The sequence below is a fragment of the Thermobia domestica genome, chromosome 8 (genome assembly GCF_964235325.1).
Source record: "Thermobia domestica chromosome 8, izTheDome1.hap1.1, whole genome shotgun sequence".
Lineage (NCBI taxonomy): Eukaryota > Metazoa > Arthropoda > Insecta > Zygentoma > Lepismatidae > Thermobia > Thermobia domestica.
Genome location: NC_137461.1, coordinates 152,281,589 through 152,298,165, shown reverse-complemented (window position 1 = coordinate 152,298,165; position 16,577 = coordinate 152,281,589). Strand labels below are relative to the sequence as shown.

The window sequence follows — 16,577 nt, the reverse complement described above, 5'->3', positions numbered from 1 at the left end:
GAATAGTTTCGTTAGTGCTTCACAATTAGTGTGGCTATAGCCAGTTATATGTCACGAAATTCCCATAAGGAATATATGGGGAATTTTTAATTGGCTCAAATTCCCAACAAATTCAAAAGCGCTAATGATCTGTTCTAGTGCAATCGTTAGTGCTTCTTAGAACACCAACTCCCAACATTAGTGCTTCAAAAGTTTGGACGCTAGAAGCAAAAAACTTTGGGGGGGCCAACTTCACGTTAGCCCCCCAGAAAGCACTAACGATTAAACCTAGTGCAATCGTTAGTGCTTCCAGAAAACACGAATAGTTTCGTTAGTGCTTCACAATTAGTGTGGCTATAGCCAGTTATATGTCACGAAATTCCCATAAAGAATACATTGGGAATTTTTAATTGGCTCAAATTCCCAACAAATTCAAAAGCGCTAATGGCTTTGGCGAATTACATGTCACGTAACGCCTGTAAGGAATACATGCGGAATTTTTCATTGGGACAAATTCCCGCCAAATTCTAAAACGCTAATGATATCTTTTAGTGCAATCGTTAGTGCTTTGTTAGTGCTTCTTAGAAAACCAACTCCCAACATTAGTGCTTCAATCGTTTGGACGCTAGAAGCAAAAAACTTAAGGGGGCAACTTCACTTTAGCTCCCCCTCAGAAAGCACTAACGATTAAACATAGTGCAATCGTTAGTGGATCGTTAGTGCTTCCAGAAAACACTAATGTTTTCGTTAGTGCTTCACTATTAATTTGGCTCTGGCGAATTACATGTCACGTAACGCCTGTAAGGAATACATGCGGAATTTTTCATTGGGACAAATTCCCGCCAAATTCTAAAACGCTAATGATATCTTTTAGTGCAATCGTTAGTGCTTTGTTAGTGCTTCTTAGAACACCAAGTCGAAACATTAGTGCTGCAATAGTTGGGACGCTAGAAGGAAAAAACTTTTGGAGTGCAACTTCACGTTAGCCCCCCAGGTAACACTAACGATTAAACCTGGTGCAATCGTTAGTGCATCGTTAGTGCTTCCAGAAAACACGAATGGTTTTGTTTTGCTTTACTATTAGTGTAGATGTGCCCACTTATATGTCACAAAGATGTCCAAACTTACGAGGTCGGCGCTCACGAGTTCGAAACTTACGCTAACTCGACCTCAACCTCACGAAGTGAGCGTGAGATAAGGCTGGTGATGTGAGCGTGAGGTTGAGTGAGCTCTAGGTGAGACGGGTGAGGTGAGCGTGAGGTCAGACTGGTGATGTGAGCGTGAGGTCAGACTGATGATGCGAACGTGAGGTTGAGTGAGCGTGAGGTCAGGCTGGTTATTTGAGCGTGAGGTCAGGCTGGTGATGTGAGCGTGAGTTTGTTTGAGCGTTCGGTCGAAATGAGTTTGTGAGTTCAGGTCGAAATTATTTTTTTGAGCGTGAGCTTGAGTGAGGTTAGGTCAAAGTGGTCACCTCTGTTTACGAAACACCCATAAACACATGGGGAATATTTCACTGGGACTAATTCCCGACAAACTCAAAAGAGCTAATGATATCTTTAATACAATCTTTAGTGCTTCGTTAGTGTTTCCTAGAGCAGTGACTCTTAACACTAGTGCTGCAATAGTTGGTCACTAAAAGCAAAAAAGTTTCATAGCCAAACGTGAAGTTAGCCCCACAGGAAGCACTAACAATCAAACCTAGTGCAATTGATAATACATTGTTGGTGGTACTAGAAAACACTAATAGTTTCGTTAGTGGTTCATTATTAGTGACGAAACTCACGTAAGAAAAACATTGGGAATTTTTCGTTGAGTTAAACTTCCGCTAAATTCAAAAGCACTTATAATCTCTTCCAGTGCAATCGTTAATACTTCTTAGAGCACGAAATCTGAACATTAATGCTTCATTAGTTTAGATGCTAGGAGTAAAAAAAAAAAAAAAAAAAAAAAAAAAAAAAAAAAAAAGACTAACTTTACGTTTGTCCTTGAATTTTTTTTGCTTTTAGAGACCAAACTATTGCAGCACTAGTGCTAAGAGTCACTACTGTAGGAAGCACTAACGAAGCACTACAGATTGTATTAAAGATATCATTAGCTCTTTTCAGTTTGTCGGGAATTAGTCCCAGTGAAATATTCCCCATGTGTTTATGGGAGTTTCGTAAACAGAGGTGACCACTTTGACCTAACCTCACTCAAGCTCACGCTCAAAAAATTAATTTCGACCTGAACTCACAAACTCATTTCGACCTCACGCTCACATCACCAGCCTGACCTCACGCTCACTCAACCTCACGTTCGCATCATCAGTCTGACCTCACGCTCACATCACCAGTCTGACCTCACGCTCACCTCATCCGTCTCACCCAGAGCTCTTTCAACCTCACGCTCACATCACCAGCCTTATCTCACGCTCACTTCGTCAGGTTGAGGTCGAGTTAGCGTAAGTTTCGAACTCGTGAGCGCCGACCTCGTGAGTTTGGACATATTTGTAACATATAAGTGGGCACATCTATACTAATAGTAAAGCAAAACAAAACCATTAGTGTTTTCTGGAAGCACTAACGATTGCACTAGGTTTAATCGTTAGTGTTTCCTGGGGGGCTAACCTGAAGTTGCACCCAAAAAGTTTTTTCCTTCTAGCGTCCAAACTATTGCAGCACTAATGTTTCGACTTGGTGTTCTAAGAAGCACTAACAAAGCACTAACGACTGCACTAAAAGATATCATTAGCGTTTTAGAATTTGGCGGGAATTTGTCCCAATGAAAAATTCCGCATGTATTCCTTATGGGAATTTCGTGACATGTAATTTGCCAAAGCCAAATTAATAGTGAAGCACTAACGAAAACATTAGTGTTTTCTGGAAGCACTAACGATCCACTAACGATTGCACTAGGTTTAATCGTTAGTGCTTTCTGGGGGGGCTAACGTGAAGTTGGCCCCCCAAAGTTTTTTGCTTCTAGCGTCCAAACTTTTGAAGCACTAATGTTGGGAGTTGGTGTTCTAAGAAGCACTAACGAAGCACTAACGATTGCACTAAAAAAGATAATTAGCGCTTTTGAATTTGTTGGGAATTTGAGCCAATTAAAAATTCCCCATGTATTCCTTATGGGAATTTCGTGACATATAACTGGCTATAGCCACACTAATTGTGAAGCACTAACGAAACTATTTGTGTTTTCTGGAAGCACTAACGATGCACTAACGATTGCACTAGGATTAATCGTTAGTGCTTTCTGGGGGGGGCTAACGTGAAGTTGCCCCCCCCCAAAGTTTTTTGCTTCTAGCGTCCAAACTATTGAAGCACTAATGTTGGGAGTTGGTTTTCTAAGAAGCACTAACGAAGCACTAACGATTGCACTAGAAGAGATCATTAGCGCTTTTGAATTTGTTGGGAATTTGAGCCAATTAAAAATTCCCAATGTATTCCTTATGGGAATTTCGTGACATATAACTGGCTATAGCCACACTAATTGTGAAGCACTAACGAAACTATTCGTGTTTTCTGGAAGCACTAACGATGCACTAACGATTGCACTAGGTTTAATCGTTAGTGCTTTCCGGGGGGGGCTAACGTGAAGTTGCCCCCCCCCCCAAAGTTTTTTGCTTCTAGCGTCCAAACTATTGAAGCACTAATGTTGGGAGTTGGTTTTCTAAGAAGCACTAACGAAGCACTAACGATTGCACTAGAAGAGATCATTAGTGCTTCAATGGGGGGGGGGGGGGCAACTTCTCGGACGTCTGCCTATCGCCTGGTTAAAAAGTAGTTTGCAGTGTTTTGGAGAAGCTGCAGGTGGGAACACGATAATGTTTGAGACATACCGGCGACTTTTTTGTGTGTGAAAATAAGACCTTTCTCATAAAGCAGTAAATAACTGCAGTAGCAATTGTCTACGTAAGTGATAAAGACATATCCAACTACAAGAAACTAATACAGTATACATATTCATTATTGTCTTTCTCTTTTAACAGCTACTAGCTAGGGATGGCCAATTCCAGAATTTTTACTTTCCGGAATCCGGAAAGTAAAATCGGAAAAGTTCCGGATTTCGGAAAAATTCCGATTTTTTCTAAATTCCGGGTTTTTCCGAATGTCGGAATTTTTCTGAATTCCGGAATTTTTCCGAATTCCGGATTTTGTCTGAATTCCGGATTTTTTCCGAAATCCGGAATTTTTCCGAATTCCGGATTTTTTCGAATTCCGGATTTTTTTCGAATTCCGGAATTTTTTCGAATTCCGGATATTTTCTGAATTCCAGAATTTTTCCGAATTCCGGATTTTTTCCGAAATCCGGAAAGTAAATTTTCCGATTCCGGAAAACAATTTCCGGAATCCGGATTCCGGAAAATTTTGGCCATCCCTATTTTATACACATTTCTCTCTCGCTCTCTCACTGTCTCTCTTCACGTTGCAGGTAAATAGAACCAAGGTGACTACTCATCCGTTGTGAATGGTTCTCCTGAAGGCAAATCGACACTCAGCAAACAAGAGCTTGCAGCATGTGTCGAAACAAGGTTGTAAATATTTTCCCTCTCTTGTTTGACTTGAAAACCAGAATTTTCTTTCTTCGTTGACCGTACAAATGTAAAGCGTAGCACGTCCTATCCCTAAGCAAGCAACAAGCAAGCAACAGTAGATCGAACATGAGTTCGATTTCTTGTTTGAGGAAATCCATATATTTTTGTCACTAACATTTTTACGGATATCGTCAATAGTTCTGTTGTATGAGCTATCAACGTAAGTTATTCTTAAAGGCGACTCAATTGAGAATTTTTGTTTTGTGTATTTCTCGAGAAATTTTGTAAGGAAATATTTTCTAACTTCCATTAATATATGTCTGTGTTAATGTACATAGCGTCCGTAAAGTCACATAGTGGCGTAACTCGCAAAACTATGAATTTAAGTTATCAGCACCATATATGCTTATTTAATCTGTTCTATCAACCATAAAACTGTTGAGTTGAGTTGAGTTGATTTTAGTTTAGCGTCCCTTTCAGCAGCGAGGCTATATGAGACGTGGACCTACTGATTAACGTGGAATCCGAACCACAAGAGCTCCCGCCGGGAATTGAACCCGGGTCTACCGCGCCAAAGGCGCGTACGCTAACCGCTTAGCCACGAGGGAGCTCAAACATGAAACTGTCCGAGCTGAATTCCTTATATGTATGAATGGAGATATGAGCTGTCTGCAAAGGGCATATCTTGAAATTAAGCGTCTAAAAACATCTACGAAAAGGCGTAACTAACTTACAGCTGTTTGCCCGTTGATTAGTTTCTTTGTGATTTCTATTTATGAATGAGTAAACTGGCATAACTTCTTTGTAGAAGGAAAAGAAAAGAAAAATAAAACAAAAGGAAAAGAAAACAAGGCCGAATACATCACATATTATATTATGAAAGGGATAAGAGAATTTGTTCGTGGCCTTTCTTCAGTCGTTCTTTGCAATGTAATGCTAAAGACCAAGAATTAAGTGAGATAATGAGAATAATAAATGCAAATCATAACCAAAGTTCATTTAGAGAAACATATGTCATTATCTCGTACAATCAAATGCTCATTTGCACTACGTACGAATTTCAAAGGTGGAATATGAGAGTGTTAAGTATTCTACTTTTCTGTTCTTAAGAATCTTTGACATGCTCTTACGGGAAGTTAGTTCATGCTACGATTATTATTTTCTGTATCATTTAGTTTTGTGAATAATGGGATGCTGAATATAAAGCAGTTCCTTGTTTTGCTAGGTATATAATAAAAAAATGATATAAATGATCCAAAGAATAACGGATACCGTATTATACTTGGTACTGTTTGCAATTGCAATGTGCAGGATTAGTTTCACTTGCATTAAAAACAATATTCTTCTGTAAGATTTTAATTTTGTTTTATAGTATTCTTATTTTGTAACACTAATTGTAACACTAATTGCTAACTGAGTTCAAGATACGAGTATAGTACCACAAAATTTTTTATTTAAAATATAACACCATGCGAGAAGAAAACATCCTGACTGACAATTTAATTCGTTTCTCTCAAAAGAAACAGCACATTTACGTATTCAGGGACATTACTACTTTCTGGCCACAATTACAAACACATTGGAGTGTCATCAACATCAGTGGCGGACGGTGGATTGTGGTTTCGGGTGTTGCAGTACGAACGGTAAGAGACAGAAGATATAAAGTTGACTCATTAACTAATCAGCTTAACATTAGATGCAAATGCTATGTGACATGTTAAATTAAATAAAATTCTGTTTTAAAAAAAACTGCAGAACATTTTATCCAATTAATTACCTTAATTAATTATTAAGTTCATTATCCTGTCTTTGATTGGAGCAAATCTGTCTAATACATGCTGGTTGAACTCTGGTATTCTTATTGTCAGGTCTTTTTCTATGGAAAGCATAACCAATGGCGATAACCTTTCTTGGACATTCAATTCCTTGAAAGTGTCAATTCTTTCTCATGTGAAAAAAAAAAAAAACTTTTCGTCTTTTACTGATGCCATAGGTACAGTTAATATTAATTTCAGAAGCTTTGTAGATTCACTAAATATTTTTTCTAGATTATTGCGAACTATTCATTCTAGCAAACTGAGTCCCTGACTGATCTGAATTCCTCTTCAGCGTTGACTGAAGAGAGTAGCAGAGATTAGTGTTATAAAAAAATGTACATTGAACACACTTTATTCACAGTTTATCCAGGAAAATTTAAAATAAATTGAGGAAATGTATCTGGTGCAAACAACACTACTGCCATAAGATATCCTATAATTTAAACTGGATTTTTTTTTCGAACACTCTCCTGAATTTCCCTTTGCTTGTTTTGTCTAAGCCTTAATTGCAAACTTTTCCTCAGTTGAAAGCTGGTCAATGTTTTTTGTAAGTTATTTACAGAAGTCATGGTATACAATTCACTCAGAATTTGTAGGTTATTTACAGAATTAAAGCACACACAAAAAATTAAACCTAATAATTAAAAACCAAAACAGCTGATACAAAAGAGGTACTGGTATATGAATTCCGAATGTCACATATTCATACATCAACACACACACACATGTGCGTAAAAGAAAAAACTACATACCAAATCATCCGTCTTGGTTGTTACGCAATGTACGATGAACACAATATACTTCCACATGAGGCGAAACAACGCTTATGAATGTGATTTGTTCTGGAAGGGAAACCTCGAAACCCGCCAAATGAAGGATCAGCATGTAATAGAAACCAAAAATCAAAGAACATAAATAAAACAGCACTGCCAGTTCTACACCCAGAAATGTTAACAGGGAGGGGTCCAAAGTATTTGAGGGAGGTCCAATACGTCTACATAATATGGAACCTGTCTTATTCTGCACCCGAAAAGACGATAAGTAATTCTTACTTACTGTCACCTATATTTTTAGAAAAAATGATAGAACGATTATTTCTATAAGAAAAGAAAGAGTACATGATGAGGCGTAAAATAAAATATTTAGCTTACATCAATCATTTCTCTGTTAATCAAGTATAGTTCGTTAAGAAAGTCTACAAATATTAGTCAAGTTTCGAAATTTTTGTGAGGTCCGGACCCGGTGGACCCCCTCGTAGATACGCCCCTGAGCATTGCTAACTAGTCTCAAATTCAACGTGGCGTTCCCCATCATACAGTTTTATGTCGGAATTATCAAGAGTATAAAATATACTTATTTTATAAAAGAAATATGTTTGTACTAAAATACTATCCACAGAGGGGGGAAGGGCGATTCTACATACTGACTTATTAATATTTGATTAACAAATTACTGTAGAAGAAGCCTTCATTATCAATATAAGCTAAGAATTAACTTGTAAATGCCGGTCTACTTTCATTTGTTTTCTCTTCTACTAGATATTTTCTTTCTTATTTTGTAATTCTGCAATCACTTTTTTTTAATTGTCATTATATTGATTTGCTTCAGTGTGGTCCCGTAATTTAAAAATATGAATGCATAAAAACAAATTCCATTTGTTAATTGCTAGTGAAAGAAAATTCAGAAATCTTGTTTAGCGCGAAAAACCTTCTGGTTCACTGGAAACCGTGCTGTGTTGCAGAAGCACTGCAACGACCAGTCCCTTTAACTTCTGAGATAGGGGAAAGGAGACTTAACATTCGCTCCAATTCCCGCGCTGAACGAATCTGGTCGTTGTATGCTCGCTGCAACACAATATAAATTAGAGACTCTGTAACGGATTATTTTTAGCTTTTTAAAACGGATTAACGGAACGGACAGTTACAGAAGTAAAAAAATATGTTATTTAAAGTGTGTATATACGAGTATTAAAAAGTATTTTTTCTGTTCTTTACTACTATTGATAATAATATTTTTTCTTGAAATACTTTGGTCGTTGCGCAACGCTGCAACGCTAACATTAGCCGCCACTGATCAACATTGATGTACGGCAGTGGTGATTAGGAAAGTACCCGAGCGCCCAACCGCGCGTATTTCTTTCTCTTCTTCTTCTTCTTCTTATTATTATTATTATTGAAATGAAATCTTTGAATTTTACGTCCCACGGTAATGCCGGATAGGCTAAAGGAGACGGTGATGATGAGGAATAAATGAAATGGTGGAATGAAGAAAGTGGGAGGAAACAGGAGAACCCCGAGGAAACTCACGCACAGGGTGTTTGTCCACCACAAAGTTTACTTGGCGGGGGCTGGGATCGAACCCGGGACCCCAAGCACAAGAGGTGAACGCTCTACCGCTGAGCCACCGCGGCCACTTCTTCTTATACTACTACTACTACTACTACTACTACTACTACTACTACTACTACTAATAATAATAATAATAATAATAATAATAATAATAATAATAATAATAGGGTAAAGGCACCGAATATGGAATACTTTTTGTTTCTTCTTTATTTCTCAGAAATGCGTATTCCAGAACAAACATATTATACATCATACTACTTGTGGTACCTTTGCAAATCAAAATACAAGTATGAAAGTTTGTTCCTCATTAATGATTTTTTACAATATTACAAAATTGAAAGAAACTCAATTTCCCATATTAGGCACACCCCGCTCCTAATATGGAACGCTACCTGTTCTTAAAATGAAATACTAGAACAAAACATGCTCATTTGTCTACAATGTGATATTTGGATAATTCGAGGATGGGCACGATCCCTGCTCAGACCGCCTATCCTGACGCCGGCCTTTGGTGAGCTTTTCCTCAGTATCATTAGGCGTATGCTGGGATGATACTTTTTCCTTAGGCCAGGGTCGAGTCTTTTCCAATTCGTAGACTTGACTTAAAGGCCGATGTGATCTCGGAGTTCGAGGCCCAAACATTTCCTTTGTTCCTTTCCTTAAGCTAATAAATTTCTTTCTTTCTTTCTTTAAGAGTAGTAATAGTAGTTATTACAATTAGGAATATTCCAAATTAGGATCCTGCTAGTATTCCATATTGGGAAAATCGCCATCTTGGATAGTTCTCTTCCTACACACGCTTACGTGATTCTCTGTGTACTGAATCTTTATGCATTTATGGTACACTGTATATGTAATATAAATATCACAAACTCTACAATAATACATAACTCTTTGCGTAATTCAGCAGCCTGGAAAGATACGTTCAAAAAACTCAAGTTCTTCAGAAAAATATTCTGCAACAAAAGAAAATGGCTTGTTATCGTTCGGCAGCAAACCACTCATGCGCAGATTAAAGGCACCACGATTTACAAGTTTACGTACAGTCCACTCAGTGGCAGAACATAGCAGACAAAATAATCTGGTATTTCATATTAGGAACGTATTCCATATATGGCGCACTGACCACACACACTGTAGCACTTCAATATTTCCTCAGTTCAAACTGCGGAATATGGAAACACAAATTCACAAATTTTCTCGCAAACAAATGTTCAGAACTGTACACCAGTATCTGAACACGTACCGGGACGCTGCCCTAGCAGTAAGAAAAGTACTAGGGCATCGCCTAGGCGCGCTTCGGCTCGACTTCACTCCTGTTCATAAGTACTGTATATTCTTGAACGCTTAACACTATTGCTGTACCTTATTTTTAATTTCTCAAGAGGGTAAATTAAAACTTTTTCTTCAGAAAAAGAAGCGACGGAAGACTGTAACTGAATGAAGCACATTTTTTCCCGCCAAAACAAAACGGAGTCAACCTACAGAAACACTAAGATCAAAGCTTTCTTGGTACAAACTCTCGCAACACTGTGTTGAAAATGAAATGAGTAGTAAGGTATAACGTTATACGAATAATTTCAAATCGCTTTCCTGTACAATTAAATACATTCGGGCACGCCTGTATATGCGTTTATCGACGATAGATCATCATAAAACTGTTAATGCACAAAGCGGGTTTCGTGAATGTTTCAAGATTCTGAATATTATCACCAACTGCTTTGCATATCCTTGCAAACCTGTGGTATGCAATGCTTGTATGAAGTGTGGCAAACAATACAAAACCATCTGTTGAAAACACACTACTCTCAAATTCACTCACAAACTTCTCCATCTTCTTTCTCTTAGAAAGGCGTATCTTTAGCCAGTACTTAAAGTGACATTAGATGAGGTGACGGTATGGAGCAAATATGACCACTTAGAGCAGTAATTTTGACAGAACCCTAAAGAGCATCTGTACTTCTGATATTTTTGCACCCCGCGGTGCCTCAGTGATAGAGCGTTCACCTCTGGTGCATAGATTCGATCCCAGCTCGCGCCAAGTGAACTTTGTGGTGGACAAATACCGTGTGTGGGGATTTCTTCTTCTATTTCCTCACACTTTCTTCATTACACAATTTCATCCATTTCTCATCATCACCGACTCCTTTAGCCTAGCCGGCATAATCGTAGGACGTAAAACTTGAAAGATTTCATTTTCATTTCTGCGCCATTTTTGACGTGAAAAATCTGTAGACAGAGACATGCAGAGAGAGAGAGGGGGAGGGAGAAAGAGATGACTAAGATACAACTGTTTTACGCCCCACTATCATCAGCCTAACAGAAATAAATATTTTTAATTAGTATTAAATGAATATTGTTTTCTGTTGTATTCAACTGTATTATATTGTATTCCGCTCAATAATATGGAAACTAAACATTGCTAACCACCACAATATTCCGTAAATAATTACCAGCATATAATACAAAATCAATGAACAGAAAAATGTTTTGTACAGCCATTTTACGATTAAAAGAACGAATTTTCTGTCAGCTTAAAGTGTAAACTTGTACTTTCTACATAAGTGTGGACTTCTAAAAATATACAAAACATTTTGTATGATACATACTGTAGGCGTACCGTACTTTAGAACTCGGTAAGAACATTAAACTATTTTTACTAACCTAGCTTCTATTACATAGAATGTCTGATATTCTGAACCTTAAGTCACAGTATCCACCACAGCTTCTTATAAGTTCCATCTTCTTTCTTTTCTCGTTGTTGACATTTTCTGTACTCTGCACTGCGCCTTCCTTTTCGTAACCAAGACTTAACATACGGCTCAGGATTAAACATGTGTAAAGGAGGGCCCGATTAATGAAACAAACATTTTACTCGAAACCGTAGTGGATTAAAATAAAAAATAAAACACATATATGTTCATATGCTTTTTCCTCTCGTTTACAAAGTTTTGTAGGCACTCTTCTCTCATCTCTAGTGTCTAGTATTTAATGATTCTTTCCAATCTCATTTCTATTTCCGAAAGCTTTTTCTGGTCTCGTCTCGTCTCGTTGTCAACACTAATTTTCTTATAATTGTAAACACAGAAGTGCAGACAATGTGAAAAGAATAATTTTGAATTTAAAAGAGTCCTCTTAAAAGGGTAGAATTGCTCGCACAAATGTTGAAAAACTCAAGAGCACAAATTCTGCCATTGAATAGGGTGATAAGGAACTGTTATTTACATTCGTAGCAGCAACAACGAAATCTTTGATAGTACAAACATACTTATTGACTCAGTGCTAACGCCGTACTTATTTGTATGCGTAAGATCTGTTTATTTATTTATTTATTTTTTTTTTTTTTACATTTTTACTGGTGTGCCATACCGGCCGATTTTCTAACTTTCAGATGCATAACCGGCTCACTTTAAGCACTGCCTGTAGCTTCTTAAAACACTGAAATACCAATAGTAGCTATGTGTCTCACATGCCAACGACTCACAATAATTGTCAGTACCTCGCTATTTCTTTAAAGCAAGCATCTTTGTTTGTCTTTTACATTTAAAATTCGAAGAACTAAATTAGCGTCCCCTTGTAGCTCCTTCCACTTGTCACTTTCGAATGGCAATATACTGCAGTCATTACCTGATATTGTGATCGCTTGGCCAAATAAGAGCGAGCCAAATTAGTGAAATGCTTTCATTCATTCTTGGAAGAGAAAATGGAAAATTTCAGCAAATTGCATCTAAGTTGTGAATCTGCACTCTTGAAAATATCATGAATTTTGCAACATATAGCATTTGTCATTTTCGGATTAATTCCTGACTTTGCTAATAATACTACTTATTGTATGTTTATATTAATGGAATACTTACTCTTTCACGAAACTTTGTTGGGAGAAACGCAGAAAATGCTTTGAAAAAATAGCGTGCTATGGCTGGTTCTCTAACCACATGAAGTGCTTTAAATCGCAATGGAAAACTATCCTGTAAGTGAGAAAATATGGTAAGAAGTAGCTGTTAATAACTGTATCAAATACAATTAATGTTAGTTAATGTTAATACAATGTCTGCCCTCATTTTACTAGATTGTCCATTATGACATTACGAACTGATAATATATGATAATACCATTTCTGTTACATTGCATTCTTTGTGTAATTTCCACGTTTTGCATGGAATAAAATGATATGTAGCCTCATTGATCGTAATGAAATTGGAACTTCTTCAAAGCTATGAAAGAAACTTAAGATTCTGTCTCTAGCGCTTGGATATCCATCAGCATCGTAGTTTAGTGTTCAATTTTGTTGAAAAATTTCATTACCTAATATCCACGGACAGCTATTTTTAAATCAAAAGAATAACTTGAATGTGGTGCAGTAATACCAAGATAGAAAAAACAATAAAAATTTATCTTAAACGAACATTATTCCGACTTGAAAAAAAAAATCATTACAGCAGCGGAGTTTTCAATATTGAAAATACATGTTAGAGGGTTGTTGGAATTCCTTGGCTGTATTATTTGTTGACTAATGAGGACATCAGATGCGAAACTAGTTGTTCCTGTCACAATAAAGCCAACGATGCTACGTTCCATTAAATAAAAAGGAAATGAAATTTCTAAAATATTTAGTTGAATTTCAATTTCATCAAAATAATATAATGAATCAAAATAGTCCATAAGCCGTAAGAGTGAAACAGAGGTTAGAAACTAAAAGAATGCATAAAATATAAAACATAAAACAAGGAAATAACTCAGAAATAGCGAAAAGTAACACCTTACCCGTAAATTCTAGACTCAGAATATGATAACTAATACAATTTAACAAACAAAAGCACGGTCAAGAAAGGCACGGTTATCTTCCAAAACTTTACTTAAGATTTCCATACAGTCATAAACATTCCGTCAGCTCTGATTATTCCGGACACCCTACAAGAATGTGCTGAATATTGAGTGGGATAGCAGAGTCTTCATAACACGGGTGTTTAGTACCCGCATTTGAATGTGTGAAATAAGAGCGTCCGACACGCACACGCAACAAAATCACTTCATCTCGGAAAACGAAATGTGGTGACGTCTACAAATACGCAAACTAGGTTTCACAGAGTGGAGCTTATTTTTGTTGACCTGGTTCCAATTCGCTTCCAGTGAAAAGCGCATCTGAGTTGGGTGAAATAAACACAAAGACCTGAACGGGATGGAGGTCTCTAGAGCAACACTTCCAAATTCGGAATTCTTGAAGACTGTGCTGATATGATCGTTTTCGTGAATGGCTGCATTTCCTGGCACCCATCAGATAACGACAATAACTCTCGCTGTAGCTGATGGAATCTCATAAGAATGTCTTCCACAACAGTATTTACTAAACGCATTCTACAGACCTTTTGTAACATTTTGTGAGTACGTGAAAATAAGCGAACCACGAAACGAAAGCTGTAGCACTTGGTCGAGAGCAAGTCTAACTTGTGTTAGTTTGACAGTGTATATTGAACATACGCGATGAAAACTAAATTCTGAGGTCTCATTGTATATGACGAAGACATAGTTAACGGATTTCTCACTTTTTAACCGTTCACGTGCAGTACATTCAAATGCGGGTACAGATTGCAACGCGAAACTTCTCTTGATTCTCCTAGGAACATGTGTGTTGTTTGGTGAAAAACGACAACCGAAGATCAAGTCTTAGTCAATCACCATACTGAAAGGACACAAAAATTTAGCAAACACAGATACCATAATAACATGGAAATTCGTCCGTGAGAAGACTATCACAAACATACCATAGACGAGTGGCCAGAAGACGTATTGCATATCTGACTACTACAAAGAAAACCTAAAGGAGTTGTCAATAATAGTGATTGATAAAGTTCTCCAGTTCCATTCTCTTAGGTGACGTTTCACTCTCGGTAACGAAGCCTGAACTAGATCGCAAACCTAAGACGGGTCATCGACAAGAGCCGTTGATCTGAGACAAGCGCTCTTGATGGTAAAAGTTGAAGTTGCTTCCAACCAGGTACGATTAAAGAGCTGCAATTATTGAAGTTAAGGATTGCGCAAGACCTTACGCAATCTATCATAATATATACTGTACGATCAAACCCTGAGCAATGTTGTACGACTTATCTAGCTACCCGTGAATGAAAGACTATAATCAATCATATTAGGGATACGAATATTTACGCGGTTCTTCTCTGTAAGAATACGAAAGAGATTAGTGCTTTAGCGATTAGCGGAATAGTGTAGAAGGTCAGAGACAGAAGAAAAGTGTCTGCCGAACATCTTGTCTGTCTCTGGGGGTTAGTTTCGGATTTCGTTTGTTAATAAAGCAGTCACATTAGTAGTCGAAAGTAACTGTTTATAGTGGAAACCTGACGCGAAACATGAGTAACTACTGAGAAACATTATGTAATATTTCTAATTTTTGCGCTTTGAAGATGTATTTAATATCTAGCAGAAGTACGAACAATGCAAAATTGTTGACAATTCTCGGCAGTTTGATGTGGAATAAAGATGGCAAGAGCACTCTGTCGAAAATCTTATGTAGTTGTTTAATAGCATTTCCGTTTGTTTCCAATCTAACGTTTTCACTAACCAAGTGTCATTCTGTAGTTTCTTTATATGTTTAACATGTTCTGCGATGGTATTGATAACTTTAGTAGTAACAAATGGGAACAACCTTTAATTCCACTAGAATGGTTAGTACTATTATCGTTTTTTTCTCTAATTACAAAATAGTGGACTAGAGGAATCTCAGAGGAATCTTTTCCATATTCTCCCCATGGTCAATTCCGATCTCTCTCACACACACATCAGACTTGGTTCTTTATACGGGAGGGTGAGCCCAGACACGACACAAATGATCATTTACGTATAAAATTTAGGTTGTATAAAACATTTTAAGATGAAAATTTCATGGTTCTCAATAACACACTGGAGCTTTCACAAGAACTAACGATATTTTCCTAGCAATTCCGTGGGTATAATCCCGCCATACGAAAGCACATATTCTCCGCAAAACAAAAACGAAAAACAAAAATTTCAATTAACAAAAACAGAAAGAACAAATAATGCAGAATTTAAAAATATATTATTTTTGTTTCCTTTTAAAGTTTTTAATACGGAAAAATAAAACTATGAACTTACACGCAAGCCAGCACGGGACGGCGCACGTGAACCTATCAGAAGAATACTTCTACTGATGGTCCTTCTACAAGATTCACATCAACCACACATGAGCCCCACAACAATATTTACAACGGAGAGAAAATAGACAAAGAAAGAGTTGAATTGAATTTAAAACGTAGACAAAGAAGATGCAGATGAAAGGGTTATGTGCTGAATGATAGATGAAGCTGTTTTTCCATCACTACTGTACCCCTTCATCACTTTCAAGGTCCGCTGCACAACGGGGTGAAATGTTGTTGAAACTTCCTAATAGCTAGATTTCTATCTGTATATTCTACATAAAAATAACGTTAGTAATAGAACAGGAAGGCTTTAAATGTATCAATAAGGCCAAAGATTTTAGTGAAACGTACTACATCTCCATTTACCACTACCAGTGGCAAAGATTGGACGTTAAAAGTGGGGGGGGGGGCAAGATATGATCTGAATATGTGTATATCAATGTTACTGTTCCTGGTTGTGTCTAACACTTTGTTTGACGAAGGTTGTATAACTAATAGGATACCATTTTTTTCAGTTAAAACACCGTATATCGTGTTTCATATTTAATTAGGTAAATTGACAAGAGCAACGCACATAGGTACTAACCCTTGATTCCTTGCTCATGAACATCTTAAAATTCTGTCAGAAAAATTGTGTGATCAAATTATTTAATAATATATTTGTAAAACAAATAAATAGAAAGGATATTATTAATCACACTAATGAATAATGAGGCTTGTTTTGTAGAAGTTATATTGAAACTGGAGA

The 16,577-nt window shown here is 37.1% G+C and overlaps 1 protein-coding gene across 1 annotated transcript in view; it reads right to left on the bottom strand.

Annotated features, from left to right (window-relative positions):
- The window catches only part of LOC145691867 (alpha-tocopherol transfer protein-like), a 265,283-nt gene that overhangs the window by 69,577 nt on the left and 179,129 nt on the right, over positions 1-16,577 (bottom strand). The window contains exon 6 of the mRNA XM_081767176.1: positions 12,518-12,628. Coding sequence (XP_081623302.1) covers positions 12,518-12,628 — 111 coding nt within the window. The remainder of the gene's footprint in view (positions 1-12,517; positions 12,629-16,577) is intronic.